The sequence below is a fragment of the Chanodichthys erythropterus genome, chromosome 19 (genome assembly GCF_024489055.1).
Source record: "Chanodichthys erythropterus isolate Z2021 chromosome 19, ASM2448905v1, whole genome shotgun sequence".
Classification (NCBI taxonomy): Eukaryota; Metazoa; Chordata; class Actinopteri; order Cypriniformes; family Xenocyprididae; genus Chanodichthys; species Chanodichthys erythropterus.
The window spans coordinates 2,509,568-2,536,615 of record NC_090239.1 but is presented as its reverse complement, the minus strand read 5'-3'; the positions used below and the strand labels follow the sequence as shown (position 1 = coordinate 2,536,615).

The 27,048-nt window shown below is 40.6% G+C and overlaps 1 protein-coding gene across 1 annotated transcript in view; it reads right to left on the bottom strand.

Annotated features, from left to right (window-relative positions):
- Positions 1 to 26,843, bottom strand: part of LOC137008301 (alpha-tectorin-like) — a 45,677-nt gene extending 18,834 nt beyond the window's left edge. The window contains exons 1-14 of the mRNA XM_067370272.1: positions 26,795 to 26,843; positions 26,691 to 26,717; positions 10,299 to 10,441; positions 9,928 to 10,197; positions 9,751 to 9,846; positions 9,524 to 9,653; positions 8,119 to 8,252; positions 7,748 to 8,017; positions 7,567 to 7,662; positions 7,343 to 7,469; positions 4,219 to 4,614; positions 934 to 1,323; positions 758 to 829; positions 117 to 509 (exon numbers count right to left, since the gene is read on the bottom strand). Of these exons, the coding sequence (XP_067226373.1) occupies positions 117 to 509; positions 758 to 829; positions 934 to 1,323; positions 4,219 to 4,614; positions 7,343 to 7,469; positions 7,567 to 7,662; positions 7,748 to 8,017; positions 8,119 to 8,252; positions 9,524 to 9,653; positions 9,751 to 9,846; positions 9,928 to 10,197; positions 10,299 to 10,441; positions 26,691 to 26,717; positions 26,795 to 26,843 (2,593 nt within the window). The remainder of the gene's footprint in view (positions 1 to 116; positions 510 to 757; positions 830 to 933; positions 1,324 to 4,218; positions 4,615 to 7,342; positions 7,470 to 7,566; positions 7,663 to 7,747; positions 8,018 to 8,118; positions 8,253 to 9,523; positions 9,654 to 9,750; positions 9,847 to 9,927; positions 10,198 to 10,298; positions 10,442 to 26,690; positions 26,718 to 26,794) is intronic.
- Between the last annotated feature and the right edge of the window lie 205 nt (positions 26,844 to 27,048).

The following is a 27,048-nucleotide window of genomic DNA, read 5'->3' as shown; positions in this document are numbered from 1 at the left end:
AATAGAAAGAGAGCATTATATATTGCAGACTGAATACATTCAAATTGATAATAAGAAAATTTTTAATTAATAAAATTCATCACAATCATGTCAAATATAAAGATAAATGACTGTACCTGCACAATAAACAGGAACTGGGATTGAAAGAGTTGGCCTGCTAAATTTGTAGACATAATAATTTCCAGGACAAGCTTTGACTTGGATTGAGTTGGATCTGTAGCGACTGCACTGATCATAACGGGAGCCGTAAACTTCACGAGTAACAACTCCATCTTCTAGCCGAGGATGAGAGTCACCAAGATACAGAGAACTAAAACCTCCACATGACATGTAATTAAAACACCATTCAGGCATCTGAGCACTTGATCCATTAATGAAGAGTCGATACCAGCCATCCCATTCTACACGAGTGTCATCATGATCAGATATGTATCCATACCAGGACCAGTAATTTAGTGTGCTTCTCCAGTGGTTGTCAAGTATGTTGTAGTTATTGCACGGGTCATAATCTGTTAGTGAGAGATGATGAGACCAAAACAAACAAGTTATATTTCAATGAGGAACTTCATGAGTGCAAATCTGGACCAGTCAAACACTGCAATATTCATGAGATTCCTAAACCATTCATACAAAATGCGAAATAGTGAAAATGTTTATATGTAAAAATTGCCATTTAAACTGTATAGCAAATATTTAATTGGAAAAAATAAATCATATTTAATAACACTCATTTATTTATATATTATTTACAGCTTACTCAGTGTGATGCTGGATCCAGTGAATATATCTGGACTTATAGTGGAAACTGCCTGTGAAATAGTGCTGACATCTAAAAAGAAGGAAATTCGAAAAAAGAAGGAAATTTAATGACATGTAATTTTTATAATGAAAAAAAAAATAAAAATACTAAAATAAATGAGAAAAGCACAGTACCTGTACAGTATCCTGAACACCACCATCCTTGATTCACAAGTTCATAGACATAGTAATTGCCTGGACATGCTTTCACTCTGATGGGTTTTGTCTTGTAATCACAGCAGCCACTCCAATAAGACCCTCCACAGACCTCCCTGATCACCACTCCATCCTCTATCTGAGGGTGAGGATCACTGAGCCACAGATTATAGTATGTGTTACAGCTGTATGAACTAACACAGGTCTCTGACATCCGGATGTCCATTCCATAGTAGTAAAGCCGGTACCAGCCATTCCAGGAGAAAGATTCATCACAAATGTTATCTCCACTTTCATTGTTGGCTCTCCAGGGACGATCCAGAGACTCATAGTTGTAGCAGGGATCACTGCTGATGCTTTGGAAAGCAACTGTCATGAAGTTTGCAAAAGTACTGTTAAAATATTTTCTATCCTAAAGAGAATAAGAGTTATATTGAGACAAAAGTCATAGTTCATAATGAGAATTGGACCATAAAGTAAAGTGTGACCATTTTCCTATTGTACTGAAATTTGACCAAACCTTGACTTTGGTGTACCATTACACCCCTAATGCATACTGTATATGTAAATATCGTAATATTACTCCACAGTCCTCTTGAGCCTATCTATCAAGTTTTTTTTTTTTTTTTTTTTCTCAGAATAAAACTTATTTGCACAGCTTTGGCATATGTAGCATCACCCCAGGTGTTGCTCTGCCCCATTCTGCAGGCTGCCATCAGCTACAGTAGACTTGCCCAATTTTGAGCCTGACAGAACATGACTGGTTAGATTATAATTAACCATCATAATAGGTTTTAGGGAATAAAACCCTGTGTTATTTTATATAAGGTTATGTAAATTTTGGAAAAACGGGTAAATGCAGAATTGTGTGCTTGTTTTATTGTTAAACGAAAGTATACATGTTCAAACATATCCAGGCCTGTAAGATGTTCAGTTTAACGTTGTTGGCTAGAAAAAACAGCTTGATTCTGCCTCATGTCAGTTATGGCAACTGTAATTGGTCAGTGCTCATGTCAATCAAGGAGGGTAGGAGAGAGAGGGGAGTTGGAAAAAGAAGTGAGTAGTTGATATTGTCGGTATGATAACAGAGAGTGCACTCTCTTATTTGTGTAAAAAAAAAATCTGAACTGTATTAATTGAGTATTAAGAAGCACAGTATTCTGGTGTGAAGTCAAGTCGACGTAATTCGGAAGAACTGTCGGTTTAAAGGTACCCTAGAATTGAAAATTGAATTTACCTCGCCAAAGTTAAATAATTAGAGTTCTGTACATGGAAATGATATACAGTGAGTCTCAAACACCATTGTTTCCTCCTCCTTATGTAAATCTCATTTGTGCAAAAGACCTCTGAAGAAAAGGCGAATCTCAACATAACATCAACTGTGACGCAACAGTCAGGATCATTAATATGTATGACCCCAACTTTTGCATATGCCAGCCCATGTTCAAGGCATTAGACAAGCCAGTATTAACGTCTGGAGCAGCACAGCCGAATCATCAGACTAGGTAAGCAAGCAAGGACAAAAGCAAAAAATGGCAGATGGAGCAATAATAACTGACATGATCCATGATATCATGATATTTTTAGTGATATTTGTAAACTGTCTATCTAAATGTTCGTTAGCATGTTGCTAATGTACTGTTAAATGTGGTTAAAGTTACCATTGTTTCTTACTGTATTTGCGGAGTATTTGTATTTTCATTATTAAACACTTGCAGTCTGTATAATTCATGAACACAACTTCATTCTTTATAGATCTCTCCAACAGTGTGTAATGTTAGCTTTAGCCACGGAGCACAGCCTCAAACTCATTCAGAATCAAATGTAAACATCCAAATAAATACTGTACTCACATGATCTGACATGCTGCATGACGAACACTTTGTAAAGATCCATTTTGAGGGTTATATTAGCTGTGTGAACTTGGTTTATGAAATGTAGTATAGAATCGCGAGTTGGGGGCGGGGAGTGCAAGCATTTAAAGGGGACGCGCACTGAATCGACACATTTATAATTAAGCCCCAAAATAGGCAGTAAAAGTCTATGGGGTTTTTTGAGCTGAAACTTCACAGACACATTCAGGGGATATCTTAGACTTATATTACATCTTGTGAAAAGGGTTGTAGTGTTTACATCTTGTGAAAAGGGTTCTAACTATTCAGGGTCCCGGTGAGAAACTTTAATCAAGTTCATTACGTATATCGGTGAATGTAAGAGCACCAAGGTGATCTAAACAATTGCCAAGAACTTCTATTGCATCGACTGACAGTCGCTGAGGAGGAATCCAGATAGCGCTCCTAATCACTGAGTGGTTAGGAGTTCCTCTGGCATCGCGGGAGCATCACGCAGTTTCCTGACTGATGACAGCTTCACGTGGATGGATCTGACAGGTGACGGAAATCACTAACTTTTGCCAAGCTCACTCAGGTACATTTGGTTTATTTTATTTGTGCTCTCATAGAGTGAAGCGGCCAGGCCTGCAACTGGGTGTTTGTTCATGAGTATGTGTGTGCGCGCGCATGTGGTGGGCCCACAATAAGTTTTTTTACTGTTGGACGATTTTATGATTTTAACACTGATTGCTTTGAATCATTGGATTTTACAGGGTTACAGTTTGTATTTCTGACTGAAACTAAAGTTTATTTACATTCTTTATTTGTGTACAGAGTATTTAAATACATAATTGCACTGGTAAATTGGGTTACACTAAGTGAAGACAATTTTGTGCCTTTGGTGTAAAAGAAGTGAAGGTTAAATTTAAGGTTGATTCATTGAAAAACCTTATTTTGACAGTTTAAAAGACTAACCCAAGCTACAAGCTACAGCGACAATGGAGGCCTACATAGACGAGAGATTGTGGGAAGAAGTTTGAAAGTACCCTCATTTGTTAGCAAACAGCGTTGTATTTTTGCGAACGCCCCCTTCTGGATCGGAGTGTGGATAGCCTGTGACTGTCGGTCTGTATTTGTCATTTAACTGCAAGAACCGAACCGTGACGTCCATACCGTAAGGTTCAGGATGAATACATGTAACATTATACTCCTAGTATGCATACTACTTATTGAACAAATCACCTAAAATGTGATTCAAGGAATTGTGTAACAAAGAGATCTAGGTGAGTGCCATTGATCTGTATGGGGAGCCAACATAACTTGTACATAATGGATAATGAACTGCACAATCTAATAGATAGAACATTTACTCTTTATACTGATATAAAAAAAATCCTAACCAAAATATTAAAGGTAAGAGTTAGTATTGTACCTGCACAGTACATAGGTCCTGGAGCTGATATGATGGGTTTGACAAATTCATAGACGTAATAATCTCCTGGACAGGCTTTGACTCGGATGGGTGTTGAACTGTAGGCTCCACATTGATTGGAATACCACCACCACCATGAATGAGATCCCACGACTTCACAGGTCACCACTCCATCCTCAAGTGTTGGATGAGAACCATTGAGATACAGTCCAGTTTGACCACCACATCCCATATAACTCACACACCACTCAGAAATCTGGGCACTTTCTCCATTCAAATACAGACGATACCAGCCACTCCATTCAACACGGGTGTCATCATATCCATAGTATTGGTTTTGCCTTATATCTCTCCAATATTCATCAAGAGTGTCATAATGATAGCATGGATCAGGTTCTGAGAGAATAAAAAATAAATAAAAATAAAGTGAAGTGGCAAAAACAAGACTACAGGTAAACATCTAACATCTGCATCTGTATGAAAGAGAAGATACTGGGATGGTAAAATAAGAATGGATTAGATAAACTTACTAAACCTACAACAAGTGTATCCTTCATACCCCACTCTTGCTGATTTAAAAAGAACTGACCCTAGATCTCAGTTAAGTGATTTCTAGGAAACTGAAATTAAAAGTAAAATTATTTTCCAATTGAAATAAAATATAAAAGATGGTAGAAGATAAAATATTCATCCTTAGATAATTAAAGAGGGTGATGCCGTACTGTATGAACCTTTCAAAAATAAACTTAAAATAAACAAATTAAAAAATAACTTTTTTATGTCTACTATCAACTCTTTCTTTTTCAGTCTCTCACTCTCTTTCTCTCTCTCTCTCTCTCTCTCATGCATGTGTGGTTTGCTAAGTGAGTGGAGTCCTTTCTCCATTTCAAAGTGTTGTTTCTCTATCCCTCACTGCGCATTTAAGGTTTTGTATGGTCACAAAACACTGGTAATATTGTGGTTTGTATTTTTTTTGTTTGTTTGTTTTTTGGATGCCATGGCGAATATGGGAATTGTGAGTTATGAGCAACTCGCATGGCAGCATGGAATAAAGGCACTGGTTACAGTTGAGTGCTCAGTTGAAGATTGTGTGTTAGCGGCAGGAGAGGTGGTTAGTCACAGTGGTTTTCGTTTGCCGTCTAGAATGAACGGGGCTCTGGTGTTAGGGTTAGGGTTTCTTGGACAAAGTGAAAACTATAGTTGAAATAGGATAGTCCTTGATGATAGTTTGATTATGGTCTTCTTACTTGTTAATCCAGGCCAACAAAATGTACAATGTTCAACGGAAAAGGGAAAGTCATACAGGTTGGAAGTGCATTTCATAAAAATGTTCAAGTAATGCAGTGAATATGATTAATAAGCATTATGTGACAGAATGCAATGTGTCCATTTATATGTGTTTGAATAGTCAGTTAAGAGCTAATAATTAACCACTGGATTAATCACCCAAATAGTTGATTAATCCCTCATAGTTAGATTAGATAAGATCAAAGATCAAAATAATCATTAGTTGCAACCCTAATTAATCGTGAAATATTTTTTCCTTGAGAAAAACTGACATGTGCCTAAAATATTTCTAAATGAATCATTACCACATTGAACTGAATTATGATCGGAGTCATATCAAGAGTAGGGCTGTGCGATATGGACAAAAATAAAATAAAATAAATAAATAAATAAATAAAAACCTACCATGATTTCTTTTATCAATATTATGATTTCGGTTTTAAAGGGTTAGTTCACCCAAAAATGAAAATTCTGTCATCTATTACTTACCCTCAAGCTGTTCCACACCTGTAAGACCTTTGTTAATCTTCGGAACACAAATTAAGATATTTTAGTTCAAATCTGATGGCTCAGTGAGGCCTTCATAGGGAGCAAGATCCATAAAGGTACTAATAAGATACATCTAAAGCAGTTCATGTGAGTACAGTGGTTCAATATTAATATTATAAAGCAGCGAGAATATTTTTGGTGCGGCAAATAAACAAAATAACGACTTATATAGTTGTAACACAGTTCGTATGTACGGGACGAAGGAGGCGGGAACCGGCAAACATTCAACAAAACTTTAATTCCAAAATAAACAAAGAACAAAACGAAAGTAACGAAAGCCACACAAACATAATAAAACATAAAATAATATCTAGGCTTGGTCCTCTCTCGTCCTTCATTGTTGTCGCTCCTCCTTTTATGCTCCCAGAGCTCCTCTGCGAGAGACTCAAGGCCGGTGCGCTTCCCAGGTGATGCTTGTTATCACTTGTATATTCTCGTCGCTTTATAATATTAATATTGACCACTGTACTCACATGAACTGATTTAAATATGTTTTTAGTGCATTAATGGATCTTGAGAGAGGAAATGTCATTGCTGGCTATGCAGGCCTCACTGAGTCATCGGATTTGAACTAAAATATCTTAATTTGTGTTGTGAAGATTAACAAAGGTCTTACGGGTGTGGAACGGCATGAGGGTGAGTAATAAATTACTAAACTAACCCTTTAATTACGATTTTGACACACACAGACATGCTTTACCTTATCACACATGCATTCAGTGTAAATTTGAAACATATTTCCAAAGGGAACCAATTAGAGCTTTATCAAAAAGCTGTAACATGTCTCTAGAACAGACTCTAGAACAGACTTTGTTGGACAAGAGGTTCATAAATGCTTCTCATGTTTGGAAAGATTGTATGTTTGAAGTGTGTTGCTTTTTCTAATGCAGTTCTTTCAGATGGAGCATCATTTACTACTGATCACAGAGCATCTATTCACCAAAACACTGTGTACATATTTATATAATTAAAAACCAGAAAAAAAAAAAAATCACAGCCTTTACAGTGTAATAATCACACTAAGTCAAAACACAATTTCGATTCGAATCGCACTGCCCTAATCAAGAGCTTGTAAATTAGAATTGAATCATGAAATCTGAGTCAATACCCAGCAGGAATCATTTGCAACTTGCTATTACTAGTCAGGGGCAGGTGCTGTTAGACGGAGGAACATTCTCATTCTGAGCAATGAGGTAACTCTCAACTGACACATCCATAATAATACATAACATCATAACAGTAAACAAACTGATAATAGTGAGAAACATCATCTTGATGAAACACCTACCATTCACAAGGAAGGCCCAACGACCCTGGACATTTACGTTGCTTGTGTTGTTGAGGTTTTGGTAGTTGCCATTAACTGAATCAGGAATTACAAAGGAGTCTGTGGAGCCTATTGTGTCATATCCAGCCTATTAAAACCATTGAAAGCAAATGTTATGTATAGAGTACATACAGAGCTGGTATAGAGTATAGAATATTAATTCAATCCTGTGATGTTTGTTTTACCTGAACTTGTTCATATAGCACAGCACAGTCACCATAATTGATCAGAAAGAAGGAAAAACCTCCACCAGAAATTAAAACCACTTGAAACTTGATTGCCTGAAAATAAAAGAAAACACAACATCATGATTCATAGTCTACACTGCAGTCTAAAATGTAAATGAATGAATAAATAAAAACGTACTGGGCTTGTGCGATCACCAAATTCCCACGTGACAACAAAGACTGAAGAAGCATTGAATCTTATCTGAGGGAAATACTGCTTTATATCCCTAGTGGCATGAGTGAGCACATTTCCACTTGTGTACTGCTGATATGAGAACACACCACTGTAATAGTCATCAACATCACTCCAGAGAGGAGCAATGAAATCTTCAGCTCCTCTGGTGGGATTGTAGTTAGGACCTGATGCTGGTTGAGGTTGGTTGAATGTAAGGAGTCCATTAGAATGAACCTGTAATAAGAGAAATCAGTTCAAATCCACCAGGAAATATGAACTGGCTTATCACAACATTTGCATTCATATTTAGACTGGCAATGGAACTGAATTCTCACATATAACTGGTTGTATGTGCGGCCAAAGAACGTATATGGAGTGGATAGGCCAACAGATACGTAGCTTTCATCATAATAATTATTAAGAGAATATTCTGTGTCTCCTGCTGCTGAGCCGAATGGATAGAATATCCCTGGAGTTGCCGAAGGAAAGAACACAAAAAACACACAAATGAAGATGTGAGCAGTTTTTACAAGTCAGAATTCTGTTTTTATGTTGAAACTGAAGTTGGGGTGAGACAAATCAATGAAAAAATTGTAACATTTTATTTCAGGTTCTTTTAACTAGTTGCTTATTGGCATGCATATTACTGGAATATTGGCTCCGCTTGAAGCGACTGTCATGGCGGCTGAGCAAATCCACCATAATTTTTGCAAATACTACACTTGTACCAGGAACTGTAGTTTTCAGAGTTTTTTAGGTGAGAATGTAGTTGTTTAGACATGAAATATGCGACTAATCATAATGCCTATTTTACAATTTGTTTAGACGTTTTTCCGGAGATGCGAGCTCAAGGCCGTCAGCGGCCTCCAACGAGAACAACTTCATCTCGGCCAGTGCTTCGTGGATTTGCTGCTGTGTCTTATAGTGGTTAAACGTGAGACATAATTCATTTTGAATACATAAACGGGCAATCGTTGGTCTAATAATTTATTACTTGTTCCACAGCAAATCAAATTGTGCAATGTTAAATTTAATAATTTAATATTTAAAATTATTTAATACATCCTCTATAGCATAGCATATTGGCTACAACTTGGTGGAAAATATCAGACGAAGACTCTTCTCCACTCTTTAAATACATAAAACATTAGCCTTTGTAAGACATAGTGGGCCTCATTTATCAACCTAATGTAGAAACGAGCGCAGATCCGAGCGCAGAAATCATCTACAACAGGGTTCACGTGTGATTTATCAATCATTCATATGCTGCCAATCCTATCATATGAATGATCGTACATTGATAAATGTGACGGCTGAAAACAATCGTCATTTCAATATCACGCCCGTAAAAATTCATGGTTTGGAAGCCTCGCCCCTAGAGTTTACGGCATGGAGAAACATAGCCCGGCCAAGAAGAGGAAGTAATCTTGTTAAGGAGAAATTCATTTTACACCAAAAACACCCATTGACCTCGTAATCACAAACAATATACATTATATTTAATACCAGTAAAAAAAACGAAACATTCATAGCCCTATTGTAGTTCCCTCAACGGTATTCAGAATAATCGATCAAAAGGTCATTTTAGAGATGTTGAGCTCGTGAAAGCAGAGGCAACATTCTCATTCTAGAGAGCAATGAGGTAATTCTCAACTGACACACACATAATAATAAAAAATTATAACATTATAATATAAACAAACTGATAAAAATAAGAAACATTCTTGACAAAACTCCTACCTTCGTTCACAAGGAAGGCCCAACGACCCTGGACATTTACGTTGCTTGTGTTGTTGAGGTTTTGGTAGTTGCCATTAACTGAATCAGGAATTACAAAGGAGTCTGTGGAGCCTATTGTGTCATATCCAGCCTATTAAAACCATTGAAAGCAAATGTTATGTATACAGTACATACAGAGCTGGTATAGAGTATAGAATATTAATTCAATCCTGTGATGTTTGTTTTACCTGAACTTGTTCATATAGCACAGCACAGTCACCATAATTGATCAGAAAGAAGGAAAAACCTCCACCAGAAATTAAAACCACTTGAAACTCGATCGTCTGAAAGGAAAAGAAAACACAACATCATGATACATAGTCTACAATGCAGTATAAAAAGTAAATGAATTAATAAAAACGTACTGGGCTTGTGCGATCACCAAATTCCCAAGTGACAACAAAGACTGAAGAAGCATTGAATCTTATCTGAGGGAAATACTGGTTTATATCCTGAGTGGCACGAGTGAGCACATTTCCACTTGTGTACTGCTGATATGAGAACACACCACTGTAATAGTCATCAACATCACTCCAGAGAGGAGCAATGAAATCTTCAGCTCCTCTGGTGGGATTGTAGTTAGGACCTGATGCTGGTTGAGGTTGGTTGAATGTAAGGAGTCCATTCAAATGAACCTGTAATATGAGAAATCAGTTCAAATCCACCAGGAAATATGAACTGGCTTATCACAACATTTACATTCATATATAGACTGGCAATGGAACTGAATTCTCACGTATAACTGGTTGTATGTGCGGCCAAAGAACGTATATGGAGTGGATAGGCCAACAGATACGTAGCTTTCATCACCATAATAATCAAAAGAATATTCTGTGTCTCCTGCTGCTGAGCCGAATGGATAGAATAGCCCTAGAGTTTCTAAAAGAAAGAACACAAAAAACACAAATTAAGTTGTGAGCAGTTCCCTTTCGTGGGAACTGTCGACGCTACATCAATGACGTGATGGGAACCCTCCGCATTTTGTGTTCGTGAAGCATCTCTGTATCCAACCAATGAGGAGACGTGACATCAGAGGTGGGTGATGTCACGGACCAGGAAACTATAAAGCATACCCAGAACAAAGAACGCTAGCTTCTGTTGTCTTCAGCAAGCGCTATCTGTATCTTGTCTGTCTTATTTACTGTTGTTTGTCCCTGTTATTGTACACAGTGATCTCTTCATCTGAGGACAAAAGTTTCAAAGCACAAATAAGACACGATATATATATATATATATATATATATATATATATATATATATATATATATATATTATAATGGCGGAAAAGCAGAAGTTTGTCAAGTGTGTGCCTCCCTGCTCGCGTTTCATTTCGGGTGGGGACACACATGAGATGTGTGTGAAATGCCTGGGAGTTGAGCACACACAGGCAGCTCTCAAGGGAGCTGTCTGTGTGCACTGTGAATGGCTCACTCTCAGAGTGTTGCGATCACGACGGGCGCTCTTTGAGGAGGGCGCCGCGGCGAGTGTTCCCCCATGGGTCTGGCTGCACTTTTGGGGTTCATAAATGGATCTGGCAGAGGGGGGAGAGACGGGCCCAGCCTTATCGCTCCTCTTACCTGCCAGATCCAGTGTCTCTCCTTTGGTGGCGGAAGCACGCGCTGCGGTTTCTTCCCCCCGGAGGGAGACACAGACGCTGAACATATCTTCCTCCGAAGAGGTTGATGTGATAGGCGTCGAGGGTGGAGACGAGGATCCGCCAGCCTCGTCTCCAGCCTACGAGGAGCTGCTGGAGGTGGTGACCAGGGCAGTCGAAAAACTAAATATTGACTGGCCCGCAGAGAGAGCAGAAAACAGACCTAAAAGCAAGTTAGATGAGCGCTTTCTGCCCGCGCGGTCACTACCCCAGCGTCGGGGTCTGCCGTTCTTTCCTGACCTCCACACAGAGGAGTCGAGGTCGCGTTTTCAGTCCCCAAGCTATCTCTCGCCCGAGTCTGCGTCGTCCCTAAATACCCCGACATTGCCCACTAAGCCCTTAAAAACAACTTCGAGCTTGGTGGGCAAGGCTTATTTGGCAAGGCTTATTTGGCAGCAGGTCAGGCCGCTGTATGCCTGCATACGATGTCAATATTGCAGGCTTATCAGGGAAATAGATGAAAGTGGGGAGGCTACATTTGATGCTATTCAGGAGATAAGGAAAGCCACTGATCTAGCTCTCCGGGCCACTAAGGAGACGGCCAAGTCGAAGGCAGCCTTGGTGGCCACGGAGAGGCATTTATGGTTGAATCTGTCAGATATAAAAGAGAAGGACAGGCATCTCTTGATGGATGCACCGCTGTCTCCTGCGGGCCTATTCGGCGACGCTGTCTCCACAGTCGTCGATAGGTTCCAGGAGACACGCAAACAATCAGCGGCCTTCCAAAAATTCCTCCCCATCGTCTTCCCCCTGAGACTGCTGAGCGGGAGCAGTCTCGGCCGATGGCCAGCTCCTCGGCGCATAGAGCGCAACAAAGAGCCAGTGTGGCCACCCGTGCTCCCCCGCAGAAAGCCTGGGGACTGGGGCGGCCAGCACAGGCGAAGCCTTCCGGAGGTAGGGCGGATCTGAGAACCGTCATTATCTCCCGGAAGGCTTCAAAAAAGAAGTCCTGACGCTATGCGTCCGGGACTCAAGAGGGCTGCCTCCTCTGGGGGAATTCTGGTTTTGAAAAATCTGAAGCCAGTTTCCCTTCGGTGCCCTCAGAGGGCCGGTCTGCCAACCCTGCCACCTCGTGTGCTTCAGGGCACAGCGGTCCCCACCGATCCTCCGAGGAGGGTCGGCCAGCGCTTGATCCGCCTGTCTTCCGGTGCGCCGTGTCAGATAGACGAGTCAAGTGCTCAAAAAACACCAGAGACCAGTCTCGAGAGACTGGTTCCCTTAGTAGGATTTGTAGAAGAATGGAAACGTCTTCCGAACATTTCAAAATGGGTGCTGCTCATAGTAGAACAGGGTTACAGAATACAGTTCGGTTCTCGCCTGCCCAAGTTCAATGGGGTTCTGCCCACAGTGGTGACCCCAGAGCAGTCTCTGGTGTTGGAACAAGAGATTACGACGCTTTTGCAAAAAGGAACTATAGAACGGGTTCCTCCTCCCAGCAAAATGTCGGGCTTTTACAGCCGCTACTTCATTGTTCCAAAGAAGGATGGAGGGAGATCTTAGATTTACGTGCGTTAAATCGATCAGTAAGGTAATTGAAGTTCAAAATGCTTACACTCAAACAGATCATCCCACAGATCAGGTCCAAGGACTGGTTTGTGGCGATAGACCTGAAAGACGCATACTTTCATGTGTCCATCCATCCTTCGCACAGGAAGTTCCTCAGGTTTGCTTTCGGGGGCGAAGCTTACCAATACAGGGTTCTTCCGTTCGGCCTATCCCTTTCACCCTGCACGTTTACAAAGTGCGTGGATGCTGCGCTGGCTCCACTGAGACTCCAGGGCATCCTCGTGCTGAACTATATCGATGATTGGTTGATATTAGCTCAAACAGAACAGTTGGCAGTCCAACATCGAGATGTTGTTCTGTCGCACATGAAAAGGCTTGGGCTGAGGCTCAACGGCAAAAAGAGTGTGCTGGTTCCGAGTCAGGTTGCCAACTACCTAGGGGTAATATGAGATTCTACCACGATGCAGGCACGTCTGGTTCTGCTCGTGTGAGGTTCATTCTCGGGGCCGTGAATGGGGTGAAATTAGGCCAATCACTCACTGTAAAACAGTTTCAGAGACTGTTGGGTCTGATGGCAGCTGCGTCCAACGTGATTACTATTGGCCTTCTGTACATGAGACCCTTACAGTGGTGGCTCAGGACCAAGGGATTCTCCCCGAGGGGAAATCCTTTTTGCATGATCAAAGTCACACGGCGATGCCTTCGTGCTCTGGTCATGTGGAAAAAGCCTTGGTTCCTGTCCCAGGGACCCGTGCTGGGAACTCCTCGTCGTTGTGTAATGCTTACGACAGATGCTTCCCTCATGGGTTGGGGGGCGATCATGAGTGGTCGCTCAGCTCAGGGTCTGTGGGAGGACCATCAACTCTCCTGGCACATAAATCGGCTGGAGATGATGGCGGTGTTTCTAGCACTGAACCACTTCCTCCCAGACCTGGTCCGCACTGACAACACTACGGTGGTCTCATATATAAACCACCAGGGGGGTTTGCGGTCTTGCCTGTTATGCAACCTGGCCAGTCGCATCCTCCTGTGGGCCCAGGGGAAACTTCTTTCAGTAAAAGCAGTTTATATTCCGGGGCATCTAAATGTGGGGGCGGACGCTCTGTCGAGGCAGAGCGCGAGGCTGGGGGAATGGAAACTCCACACCGAGGTGGCGGAGCTTATTTGGAAAACTTTCGGTCAAGCTCAAGTCGATCTCTTTGCCACAGAGGAGTCAACCCAATGCCCTCTGTGGTACTCTCTGACGCACCCAGCACCTCTAGGGCTGGATGCCATGCTGCAGACGTGGCCGAGGCTGCGTCTGTTTGCATTTCCCCCAAATCTCTCTGCTCCCAGGAGTTCTGGAAAAGGTTCACCAGGAAGGGGTCGACCTAATACTGGTGGCCCCGTACTGGCAGACCAGAGTATGGTTTGCGGACCTAGTGTCCCTTCTTCACGGCTCCCCCATGGAGCTTCCTTTAAGACAGGACCTCCTGTCCCAAGCGCGCGGCACGATTCTCCATCCCCCCCAGAAATGTGGAAGCTATGGGCCAGGCCTCTGAGGGGGCAAGGCTCATAGAATCTGGTCTCCCAACCGAGGTTGTGCAATCCAGAGCTCCCTCCATGAGGAAGTTATACATGTATAAATGGAAGCTGTTCTCTACATGGTGTAGTCAGCATAATGTGGACCCTGTCCAGTCACCTATTAGCCTTGTGCTTCAGTTCCTTCAAGAGAAATTCTCAGAAGGTTTGACTCCTTCGACATTGAAGGTTTACACTGCGGCCATTTCTGCCTATCATATTCCTTTGGGTGGTTTCTCGGTAGGTCGAGACCCCCTTGTTATACGCTTACTCCGTGGGGCACTGAGGCTGAGGCCTGCAGTGCATGCAAGAACTCTGACCTGGGACCTAGCAATAGTGTTACAGGGGTTAGCTGAGGCTCCCTTTGAACCACTAGAAGAAGTGTCAGATAAGTTCCTTACACTAAAATAAGTGTTTTTACTGGCTGTTTCATCCTTAAAGAGGATAGGAGATTTGCAAGCACTTTCGGTTGCTCCATCATGTTTGGAATTTGCACCTGGTATGATTAAGGCTTTCCTACACACTAGACCTGGCTACGTGCCTAAGGTCCCCACAAGGGTCCCGGGTCCTATTGTTCTTCAGGCTTTCTGCCCTCCTCCATTTAAAGATGCGGATCAGGAAAAACTTAATCTGCTTTGCCCTGTCAGGGCTTTGGACGCTTATGTCCACAGAGCTGCCCTGTGGATAAAAACAGACCAGCTGTTTGTATGTTACGGGTCCCCGAGAAGAGGGGGCCCAGCGTCTAAGCAGAGGATGAGTAAGTGGGTGGTTGAGGCCATCTCACTAGCCTATAAAGCTTTGGGACAACCATGCCCCTTAGCTATTCACGCTCATTCTACCAGGGGTATGGCTGCGTCTAAAGCACTACTGTCAGGAGTGTCACTAGAAAGTATATGTGATGTCATCCCAGCATACTTTCATCAGGTTTTACAACCTTGACGTAAACACTACTCCAGGTTCCTTGGTTTTACAAGATAACAGCCAGGTACTTGGAGATATGGCATAGTTGGGATAGCGTTCCCATCACGTCATTGACGTAGCGTCGACAGTTCCCACGAAAGGGAACGTCTCGGGTTACAGATGTAACCCCTGTTCCCTGAGTAAGGGAACGAGATGCTACGTTGCGTTGCCATACCTCCTTCATACCTGGAGCGCTTTGCTTCAGACATATTCCAGAAGCTAGCGTTATTTGTTCTGGGTATGCTTTATAGTTTCCTGGTCCGTGACGTCACCCGCCTCTGATGTCACGTCTCCTCATTGGTTGGATACAGAGGTGCTTCACGAACACAAAATGCAGAGGGTTCCCATCACGTCATTGACGTAGCATCTCGTTCCCTTACTCAGGGAACAGGGGTTACATCTGTAACCCGAGACGTTTTTACATGTCAGAATTCCTTTATTACAATGAAACTGGAATTTGGGGTGAGACAAATCCAGAGGTAAACATTAAGTACATTTACTTGAGTCTTGTACTTAATTGGGGTGTGACGAGATAAAAATATGACAAGATTTCTCATCAAGGCAAAAAGCTGTCTCATATATTGCCGTAACGTGAGTGTGAAATTGAAATTAGGATAGTGTATGCCACTGCTAAGTGTACATTATGCCTCCACTGTCATTTTGCTTTTTATAGAAATAAAAACCATTTAACGAGCTGCAGAGTCATATGTAGTGGAATCGGAGTTCACATTAACACTCTGGGGTCGGCGGTCACGCCGGCGTGATCACTGCATTTTTTTCAAACCAGTGGGAAAGAGACTCAAAATACTCTGTCAATGTTGCACATACAATTAAGAGTTATACACCATTTTAATCTGTGGAATATTTTCTTTTATTTGTGTTCACTCAGAGTAAAAACTAAATGTTGTGCTTTTTGTAAAATCAAGAAAACTAACATGATCTGTGATCTCTCGTCTCCCTCTGAACAAAGTCCAATCTGATAGTTCTCAGAAAATGAACTGTAACTTAGTGAATACTAATCACAAAAAAATTAGACTTTGAAATGTCAGGTTTTAAATCGTGTAAGTCAAATCGAAAACAAATATTCTCTGTTTATGTAATCTGTATGAAAAGAGAGCCATGTCAGAAATCCGTGATTCAGCTCATTACCCGCTAATGCGGCCACGCCCGCGGAGCCAGCGCTATTCAGACGCAAATTCAGTCAATACATGCATTCATCGTCTCAATTGTGTATTTATTGCCTTGAAAAGTGTTTTGAATAGCCATAGTTAGCGATATCTGGCCTCTGTTAGTTCAGTTATTTCCTGGATTGCCTATTCTTCTTCAGTACTCAGGCATTTGTGGACAAAAGGGGCAGAGCGCCCTCCGGCTTCAAGTATGAATTGTTAACACAGTATCCATCACTCATTGTAATGACAATAAATCCTGAATATTACTCCTCTGTATAGAAAATTGACAAACATATGAGAATCCATCAATATTTCTCCAAATATGCATGCTTTTAAGCTAAAAGCCTATATGAAATGCCATAGAGGTAACATAATTGTTCAGACACTTTGCATCACAGAAATACATTATATTTTAAAGAATATAATAGAATACCATTATTTTAAATTGTAATAATATTTCACAGTGTTGCTGTTTTTTCTGTATGTTTGATTTACACCATGATGAGATTTGATCAGCAGAGGGTTTTTTCACAGCCTACCTGACTGAAAGAGCTCATTATTTATGCAGCTCATTAGAGCTCTTTATGCAATTCTTTTGTCTTCTCAGGTGAGAATCACCCATTATACATGAGGATTCACGCCTCCACGCATACTGTGTTTCTTGACCAAAGATGTTTTAGAAAATCTCTCTATTGTTTTATATGAACAAGCAGGCAGCATAATTTTTTTACCTCATTTTGAAGCAAAAACTCTAGTCTACAACCTCAAATACCCAGAAGTCTTGTGAACAAAGATTTATTATTTTTTTTTTTTTTTTTTGGCTTTATTTCAGTGACTTAAGTTTTTTGTTTTTTCAATAATCACGCATAAACGTTATTCCTTCAAAAACACAAACATGTACATACATGTTCCTCACATATTATTTTAGCCTAGTTTGTGCTGAATACAGTGTAATGACACTTTTTCCATTAATATGTTTATGAACAACTGAAAAAAGCACAAATGTCAGGGCATGTCAAAACTTCTCCAGGGCCCCAAAAATCCTCAGACCCCTGAGGGTTAAAATCCGATTTCAATACCTCGCAATTTGAAAGTGGCTCCCTGATGCATTCAAATATCTCCCAACATAAAAGCTATCTTAGGCGGGTCTCTGAATATTAAGAACTTTGATTATGGTTGCACTTGAAGAGTTCATTTGCAAAAACCGATAAACGCCATTTTAAAAAAAAAATGAACTAAGTGCTGTGCATTATTCTCCATATATAGCACGTTCTGTACCCTAAATCCATTTTGTCAGAAGAGCCGGTTTTGCCCACTTTCAGGCATCGCAAGTTCACGTTTTACAGCAGAAGCCGACAAGCGCCCTTGTTTGTGTACAGACAGAAACCAATAAGTCCGTTTTAGCGAATCAGCGCGCAGTATTCAGGTCAGGTGACAAGGCTTCTAGTCACTTCAAAAAGACACGCTAGCTGAGGGAAGTTTTATCAAAGCTCACTAAAAGTGATCGAGGATTTATGATTTCGACTCCTGTAAGTCCTTGTACACCATACACGACTTACATGCTGAAAAATTGGTTGTCCTTTTGCTTGTGTGTGTGTGTATTAGTGCGTGTGTGTGTACTTGTGTGCCGATCTGTGTGTGTGTGTGTGTGTGTGTGTGTGTGTGTGTGTGTGTGTGTCGATCTGTGTGTGTGTGTGTGTGTTTGAGAGAGAGAGAGAGCGTGCGCGCGCGCGTGTGTGTGTGTGTGTGTGTGTATGTGTGTGCCGATCTGTTTGTGTGTGTGTGTGTGTGTGCGCGCGTGGGTGGGTGTGTGTGTGTGTGCGTTTGTGTGCACATGTGTGTTTCAGAGTGTTTTAAATGCAATTACTTGGGTTTTGTTTAACTATGAAACATGAAATGTGGAGTTATCTGCTTTTGCCAAAAAACGACTGTTGGAGTTATCTGCTTTTGCTAAAAAACAAAGTTTTAATATATATATAAAACATACTTTCAATGAATTTTAATTTTTTAATTTACCTATATTTTTTAGAGTTATCATTACTTAATCAAAACAGCCCAACTGCAGTTTGATTGTTATTAATTGGAATGCACAATAAAAAAAACATGATTTGTGAGAATTCATAAAAATGGAGTTATCTGTTTTTGCAAATAAACTCTTCACTTATTGTTTGCACTTTATAAGAAAAAAATAAGTTTTCTGAAAATATTAAAGATTTGTTTCATTTTAAATGTTTGCCTAAAATGAACCATATCACAGCCTTATAAAAATCACTGTCCAAATTGCGGAAGCATATTGAGGTATGTAAACTTAATTTTCTGATGAAAGCTTAAAATGGAAATTGTCTGTCAGGGTTCTGCCCTGACAGCCCTGTCTGTTTTGTCTCTGTTTAATGTGTCCTTGTTTATGTTATGTCTGAGCACATGGCTTTGTCTGTGTTTGTGTCTGCCATGTGCTCCTCTGTTCCCTCCTCCTTGTTTGTTGTTACCACACCCTTTGGTCTAGTCATTGTTCAGTCCTTGTTTGTTATAGTGTTCTCACCTGTTCCCTGCTCCCTTACTTGTAGAGTCCTCGTTAGTCTAAGTGTTGTCACCTGTTCCTCGTGTTCTTTGCCTCCTTTATATTGTGCACTCTTTCCCTCATGTCTTTGCCAGTTCGTTAAGCTTTGTGCTTGTGTTCTAGTCTTTTGTTCACCTAAGCTCATAGTGTCTTTGTGTTGGAGATTCTTGTATCCATTTTGTCATTGTTGTCTTCCCTGTTCCAGACCATCTAACCACCTGTGTTGTCCTACTGTCTGAGGATCCCTGTGGCTGCTATTTCTCCCAGACAAGCAGCAAGACTGATTCAGTGCCTGATCGTATCTGAGGGTTCTAACTACTTATACTGTTTGACCCTGTCTGGCTCCCGCTACATCTTTGGGCCTCATACTGCGCACCTGTCAATGTTCACTGGCCTGCTTACTACCTGGGCTGATCTCAGTGGCTGATCCCTCAGCATGCTTGTCTTTGTGCCTCACCCCCTTCCTACCGTATGGACTGTGTTCACCTCCTCACCCTCTATATTCCTAAGTCTTGTCAATAAACCTGTTAAACTCATCCTGCGTTTGAGTCCTCCCTCACAGATCCCTGACATTGTCTGTGCTTTTAGAGCTAAGGCTTCTGAAAGTACAGTTGGTCAAATGATTTTTTAGAATTTTCCTACCATATTGCCATAGCCTTGTGGATACACCGCTAACACATAGGTAAGGTTCGACAAAGACATTAGTTAGCATGCAAAAACATAGTTGGGCTAATAAGATTATAAAGTCCTTTCAGAAATATGTCTCAGCAAAATCTTGCCAAATAAACCTTTCTTTGACTTTTAAAAGAGCTTTGTAACTTTTAAAAAAATAGTTAAATGAGTTCAAGGTAGTCGTATGCAACTATGTATGTTGGGTGGAGCATCACTGACTGGCTTAAACCACCATGATAATCCTCTTCGCATGACGTGACGCTGCTTACGTGCTTTGGCCATGTGGAAGAAACCCTGGTTCCTATCCCAAGGGTCAGTGTTGGGAGCTCCTTGTCGTCGCAAGATGCTAACAGATGCTTCCCTCATGGGTTGGGGAGCAATCCTAGACGGACGCTCAACTCAAGGTCTGTGGAGTGAACACTACTTCTGGCACATCAACTGCCTGGAAATGATGGCAGTTTTTCTGGCTCTCAAGAATTTTCTCCCAGACCTCAGGGGCCACCATGTTCTTGTCTGGTCAGACAACATATCGGTGTTCGCCTACATAAATCACCAGTGTGGTTTGCGATCGCGTCCACTTTACAGACTGGTGCACCAAATCCTTCTATGGTCCCAGGGGAAATTGTTTACACTGAGAGCAGCATATATCCCTGGGCTCCAGAATATTGGAGTAGACGTCCTGTCAAGGCAGGGACTAAGGCCTGGGGAATGGAGGCTCCACCCCGAGGTGATGAAGCAAATATGGGGGGTATTTGGCATGGCTCAGGTGGATCTGTTTGCGTCTCGTGAGACGTCTCACTGTCCACTCTGGTTCTCCCTCATGCAGAGAGAGAGTTTGCCGGGACCAGGTCCAGCTCACCTTGATAGCCCGGCATTGGTATTCAGACCTAGTATCTCTCCTAGATGGTTCTCCGTGAAAGTTTCCGATCAGGAGGGAACTATGGAACCTGTGGGCTTGGCCTCTGAAGGGGCCCAGCTCATAGACTCTGGTCTCTCAGCTGAGGTTGTGGGCACCATCCTTCACTCTAGAGCTCCCTCCACGAGGAAGTTATATGCTTTGAAGTGGAAACTTTTAACTTCTTGGTGCAGTGGTAGTCAGTTAGACCCAGTTATTTGTCCTGTTAATGCGTACTGGAATTTCTGCAGGAACAATTGACTGCAGGGTTATCTCTGTCTAGATAGGAGCGTAACGAGGCGCTAATTGTCTTTTTAACGCTCAAGCGCTGAGAGCTCTGCGTTTTTTAATGGTCGCCTCGAATTGAAGAATGTTCAACTTTGAGTAAAATGCTGCACTGTCACTTTTTCAACACAACTGTGCTCATTTTTAGAAAGAAATGGAATCTGTGAGGATTTCCAGTCAGGATTTAGACCATACCATAGTACTGAGACTGCTCTCGTTAGAGTTACAAACGATCGACTCCTATCATCCGATCGTGGCTGTATTTCTCTATTAGTGTTATTAGATCTCAGTGCTGCTTTTGACACTATCGATCATAACATTCTTTTAAAAAGACTTGAAAACTATATTGGCATTAGTGGAATTGCTTTGGCATGGTTCAAATCGTACTTATCTGACCGTTATCAGTCTTTAGTAGTTAATGAAGAGATGTCGTATCGATCACAGGTTAAATATGGAGTACCACAAGGCTCAGTACTAGGACCGTTGCTTTTCACTCTGTACATGCTGCCCTTAGGAGAGATAATTAGGAAGCATGGTGTTAGTTTTCACTGCTACGCTGACAATACTCAGCTCTATATTTCCTCGCGCCCTGACGAAACCTACAAATTCACAAAACTAACAGAATGCATAGCTGACATTAAAAACTGGATGACAAGAAATTTCTTATTATTAAATTCAGAAAAAACTGATATCCTAATCTTTGGACCAAAAACTTCCTCACGAAAAAACCTCTAACAAAACCTCTACTCTCTAACACTTGACGGGTGCTCCATTAAACCTTCGTCCTCAGTTAGGAACCTGGGTGTGCTCTTTGATACCAATCTTTCATTTGAAAGTCATGTTTCTATTATCTGTAAAACCGCCTTCTTCCATCTAAAAAATATATCTAAATTACGACATATGCTCTCAATGACAAATGCGGAACAGTTGGTTCATGCATTCATGACCTCAAGACTAGATTACTGTAACGCTCTACTGGGTGGTTGTTCTGCTCGGCTTTTAAACAGACTACAGTTGGTCCAAAATGCGGCAGCTAGAGTTCTTACTAGAACCAGAAAGTATGACCATATTAGCCCAGTTCTGTCAACATTACATTGGCTCCCTATTAAACATCGTATAGATTGTAAAATCTTGCTACTTACTTATAAAGCTCTAAATGGTTTAGCTCCCCAGTACCTAAGTGAGCTCTTAATGCATTATAGTCCTTCACGTTTATTGCGATCTCAGAATTTAGGCCAGTTGATAATACCCAGAATATCAAAATCAACTGAAGGCGGCAGATCCTTTTCCTATTTAGCACCTAAACTCTGGAACAATCTTCCTAGCATTGTTCGGGAAGCAGACACACTCTGTCAGTTTAAATCTAGACTAAAAACACATCTCTTTGCTCTTGCATACACATAACACATTATCAATACATTAACATTTTTCAAATCCGTTAAAGGATTGTTACGCTGCAATAATTAGGTCGGCCGGAACCGAGAACATTTCCTGTAACACTAGATATACCTGTACATCAGAATAAGAATGGCATCTACGCTAATATCTGTCTCTCTGCTTATCCTGAGGTTTGCCGGGTGCTGGATCCAGGCCGTATCCAGATCAGATGGAGAACCTGTGTCTGGACCTGACTACAACGTAGCCCAGGAGACAATGGGCCTACAGATCCAGTTCTGGCTGCATCTATAGTTCAGATTTTTAATCCCCGTATCCACTTACATATATTTATATATAATCTATTTTTAATCTCTATAATAAAAATGTATAATTCAGATTTTGATCTCCATATCCATTTACATATATTATATATATCTTCCAAGGGTTTTTTTCCCTCCCAGGACTTTTTTTCCCAATGCTAGCACGCTGGGTTTTTCTCCTAGGGGGTTTTTTCCACCCCTGGAAGTCAGCCAACATTGGCTTAATGTAGCACCATCTTGTATATGTTACATATTACCACGCTTGTTTGTACAGCTTATTTTTAACCACTTCCCTTTTTTCTGTGCTTCTAATATGTAAAGCTGCTTTGAAACAATTACCAATTGTAAAAGCGCTATATAAATAAATTTGACTTGACTTGACTTTTTTATTCAGCCATCCAATCAGAGTGGTGAAGGGGTGGGACAAATGCAACACAGACCAACTGTCAAAACCTTCTTGCTGTACAGCGACATTAACAAACAGAGAATGAAACAAAATGGATGAGAAATTAATATGGCTGGTCTCCAAACATACATAGCAAGTAATTCCTCATTGTGATGACATTTTTAGTCTGAAACAAATTACCTGCAAAATCATTTATAAGTAACAGTGCTGCGGATATTCCGTATCATAGCAACAAAGCGTCTCAACTGAAAAATACCGCTGCGCAGCTGAAGCGCTCTCAAACACTCACAGAAAAGCAGTTTTAAGCAGAGAGCCTAGCGTTTTGAGCTGGAAAGGAAATCTGCAAGCTATGTCGGTTATCCCGTCGTGCTTGGAATTTGACCGGGTCACGTTCCTAAAGTCCCCACTAATGTGGTTAGGCTTATTGTGCTGCAAGCCTTCTGTCCTCCTCCCTTCAGGGATCCAGACCAGGAACACCTTAATCTGCTGCGTCCACAGATCTGATTCATTAGTTTTCTTTATTAGTTTTGGGTCTCCTAGCAAAGGGGCCCCAGCATCCAAACAGAGAACGAGTAAGTGGATAGGCTATTTCGCTTGCTTATATGTTGGCCAGACAGCCTTTCCCGATTTCAGTTTGAGCCCACTCTACTAGAAGTATGGCAGCCTCTAAAGCTCTTCTCTCCAGAGTATGTTTACAAGATGTTTGTGATGTGGCAGGCTGTCTGGTCCTATCAGGTCAAGGTTCTTTGACCTTGACCTGAGCTCAACCCCTGGGGCCCGGGTTCTTTCTAGTGTTGACGAGTCACACTAGACAGGCATTGGTCATTATGGCTGCATGGGTATTAACGTTCCCACAGCATTAATTGCTCAATGCAAAGCGAGTTACCTTGAAAGGGAATGTCTCGGTTAAGACCGTAACCTTAGTTCCCTGAAGAGGGAACGAGACATTGTGTCGCCCTGCCATACTTCCGGCATGCCTGTCAGCGGCTACTTCAGACATTTTGAAGCTAGCGTTGCACTGTTTGAGAATGCTTTATAGTTTCCCGGTCATGACGTCACCCGCCTCTGATGTCTCGTCACATAATTGCACTGATTTCACATGTGCTTCATGACGACATCACGTGTTGCGTTCCCACAGCGTCAATTTCTCAACGCAATGCCTCGTTCCCTCTTCAGAGACCTAAGGTTACAGTTGTACGTCAAGTCAAGTCACCTTTATTTATGTAGCGCTTTTTACGATGCATATTGTGTCAAAGCAGCTTTACAGTAATAACTGTATAAAAGAAAATGGTGTCAGTATCCATCTTAAGTACAGTAACCAAGACGTTTCCTGACTGTTTCTTTTCCTAATCGCCTCTATATCATTTTAATATATAGCATTGTGTGCAGAATTCAAATGAGCCTGATATGTTTTGTGGTCTGCGCTGACTCGTGCATATCATCTCCTCTGTTCTGTCTCCCATGAACAAATGGTTCCTGGTAATGACAGGTTATTACAGAGGGTTCTGTAGAAATTTTGTGTCTCCTCTGACTGACCTCCTTAGTGCTTCCAAGAGTTTTGTTTGAACTCCAGATTGTGAGCTTGCATTTTTGCCAAAGACATTCTCTGTAATGCCCCAGTGCACCAAATTTTGATCTACCATTTAAGTTGCAGGTAGATGCAAGTGCTATGGGGACAGGAGTGGTGCTGATTTTGGAGGTGTGGATCATCCTGTATCCTCATACTTAAATACATTTTCAAAGTGTCAGCTTCATTACAATACCATCGATAAAGTGGATTTATCTTCAATGCTAGCTTTACTACACTGAGGTTTACGTGAGTGGTAGCAGCGTTTCTTGTAATTGTGTACACTGAACGCAACCCAATTATATTTTTGTACAAAACCAATTGACATTAATGCGCTGGGGTCTAATAATCCAAAAATACAGCCTAGAAATATGACATTAAAAAGGCTTTGAAAATGTGGTTGCTGATGCCTTATCCAGAGTGTATAGTCCTTAGGTTTAAAGTTTCTTATTTACAATTCAGTGGATTTGTAAATTAAAGTGTGGGGGTGTTACTTATGTAATCTTTTAAATGTTTTGTGTATGCCTGTTTGTGTGTATACTTTGTTTCTTCTCTCCTAGGATGTGTAGTGACACTAGAGGTTAATCATCACTCTTGAGAATCTCCCTCTTCTGATTTGCTTTCACGACTATATGCTCTCATACAAAAGCAGCCACTTCTTGGGTGCTTCTCATTTCTCATTTGTCCTCTATTTTTTACTAACTTCCTTTCCTCTCAACTTAGCTCCACCCCTTAGGATGCGAGGGAAGGATACACCTGTGTATCCAAGCTCAAGACTCCCTCGCTCCTCATTCCTTGCCTCCTCATTGTGCAGTTAGAGAATTGAAATTTTCAAGATGGCTGAGTTCGATGGTTTCTGGATCATGAGCTGGATGACGGAGAAGCAAGGAAACTAGGAAGAATTAATTTGAGTATTGAGAAGCACCACTTGAGTGCCGCAGAGACAGAAGCCTGGAGGTCTCCCTCACCGTCTCTCTTGCAGAGAGTCCTTTTCTCCTGTTTCAGACATTTGCTCATTTTCTCCCCATGTTTTTATGCAATGTGCAAGGTATATTATCTGTGTGTGAGATTATTGCAGTGGAGGATCTGTTGCATTGATTGAGTTTCATTCTTTATTTAATGGTTTATATCTTAAAGGGGTCATGAACTGCATTGTTTTGTAAATTTGTCTTTTTTAAGGGACATGTCTGCTGTGAGACTTCAGTGTAAACGCCCACTGCTGTGATTGGCTAACATCTTTGCATGTGAAATAGCTAAGGATTACTCTCTCGAAAACTTTTAGCACTTTTTTACTATTAAAGCTTTCAAGGTTAACTAATCATAAAAAAAAAAAAAAAATTGATTAGCATTATATTTAGATCTATGGGTAACACTTTAGTATAGGGAACACATATAAACTACTAACTATGAATTATACCTCAATAAACTCTTAATTCACTGCTTATTAATAGTTAGTAAGATAGTTGTTAAGTTTAGGTATTGTGTAGGATTAAGAATGTAGAATAAGGTCATGCTGAATAAGGCATTAATATTTGCTTAATAAGTACTAATAAGTAGCCAATATTCTAGTAATATGCATGCTAATAAGCAACTAGTTAAAAAAAAACTCTAAAATAAAGTGATACCAATCTATGGCATTATATTTAGATAGTGGCATGAAAGGTTGCAGTGATGAACATTGTAGCCGATCACAGTCATATTGGTGAGTGCATGAATGCAGTGATTTTCTCATTGTAACTCAATTTTCAATTAATGTAATAATAAAATAATGAATTAACAACATAGTATGTAACATAAAACCCTAATGCACACAACTGATAAAAGAAAAAAATATATATAAGATTTGTTCTTTTTTATTTCCAAAAAAAAAAAAAAAAGGTACATCTAACAGTATTTACTGAAATGTAAGGTTAGGTCTAATACAGTTTTCCCTGTTTATAGTACAGGAAATTACTGTTAACAAGTTAACAAGCTCTCTTACTGTCACATTTTGCAGTCTTTAACTGTTCAAATTAAAAATGTTTTTTTTTTTTTTTTTACAGTATATGAATATTAATTTGTGCTAAAATATTATGAGAAGGTTTTATATCAATAGGAAAACTCTTTTGCTATATGAATTATTTCTACTACTTTTATTTCTACTGTTTTTTAGTGGAAAACAAATGATACATTGAAGATTAGATGAAGTGAAAGAATGTACCTGTTGTTTGTCCATTGATTATTTCACCTGTTAAATACACAATAAGCATAATTGTTATTGGGAAAATATTTAGTCATTTTACAGACAGATTATAAAACACTCACCATTAATCAGCAGCAGTAGAGACACACACAGTGAGATCAGAAACCTCATTGTGACGAACGCCACCTGCACACACATATAAAACACACACACACACACACACACACACACACACACACACACACAAGAAATATGTTTCTTACATTTTGTTATATTTTTTATTCTTGTTTGTGCACATTTGTAAAACAACTGTAACATTCACAGATACTTACAGGTGAATTTTAAAAAATATTAGAAACAGCCAAACTTAAATATA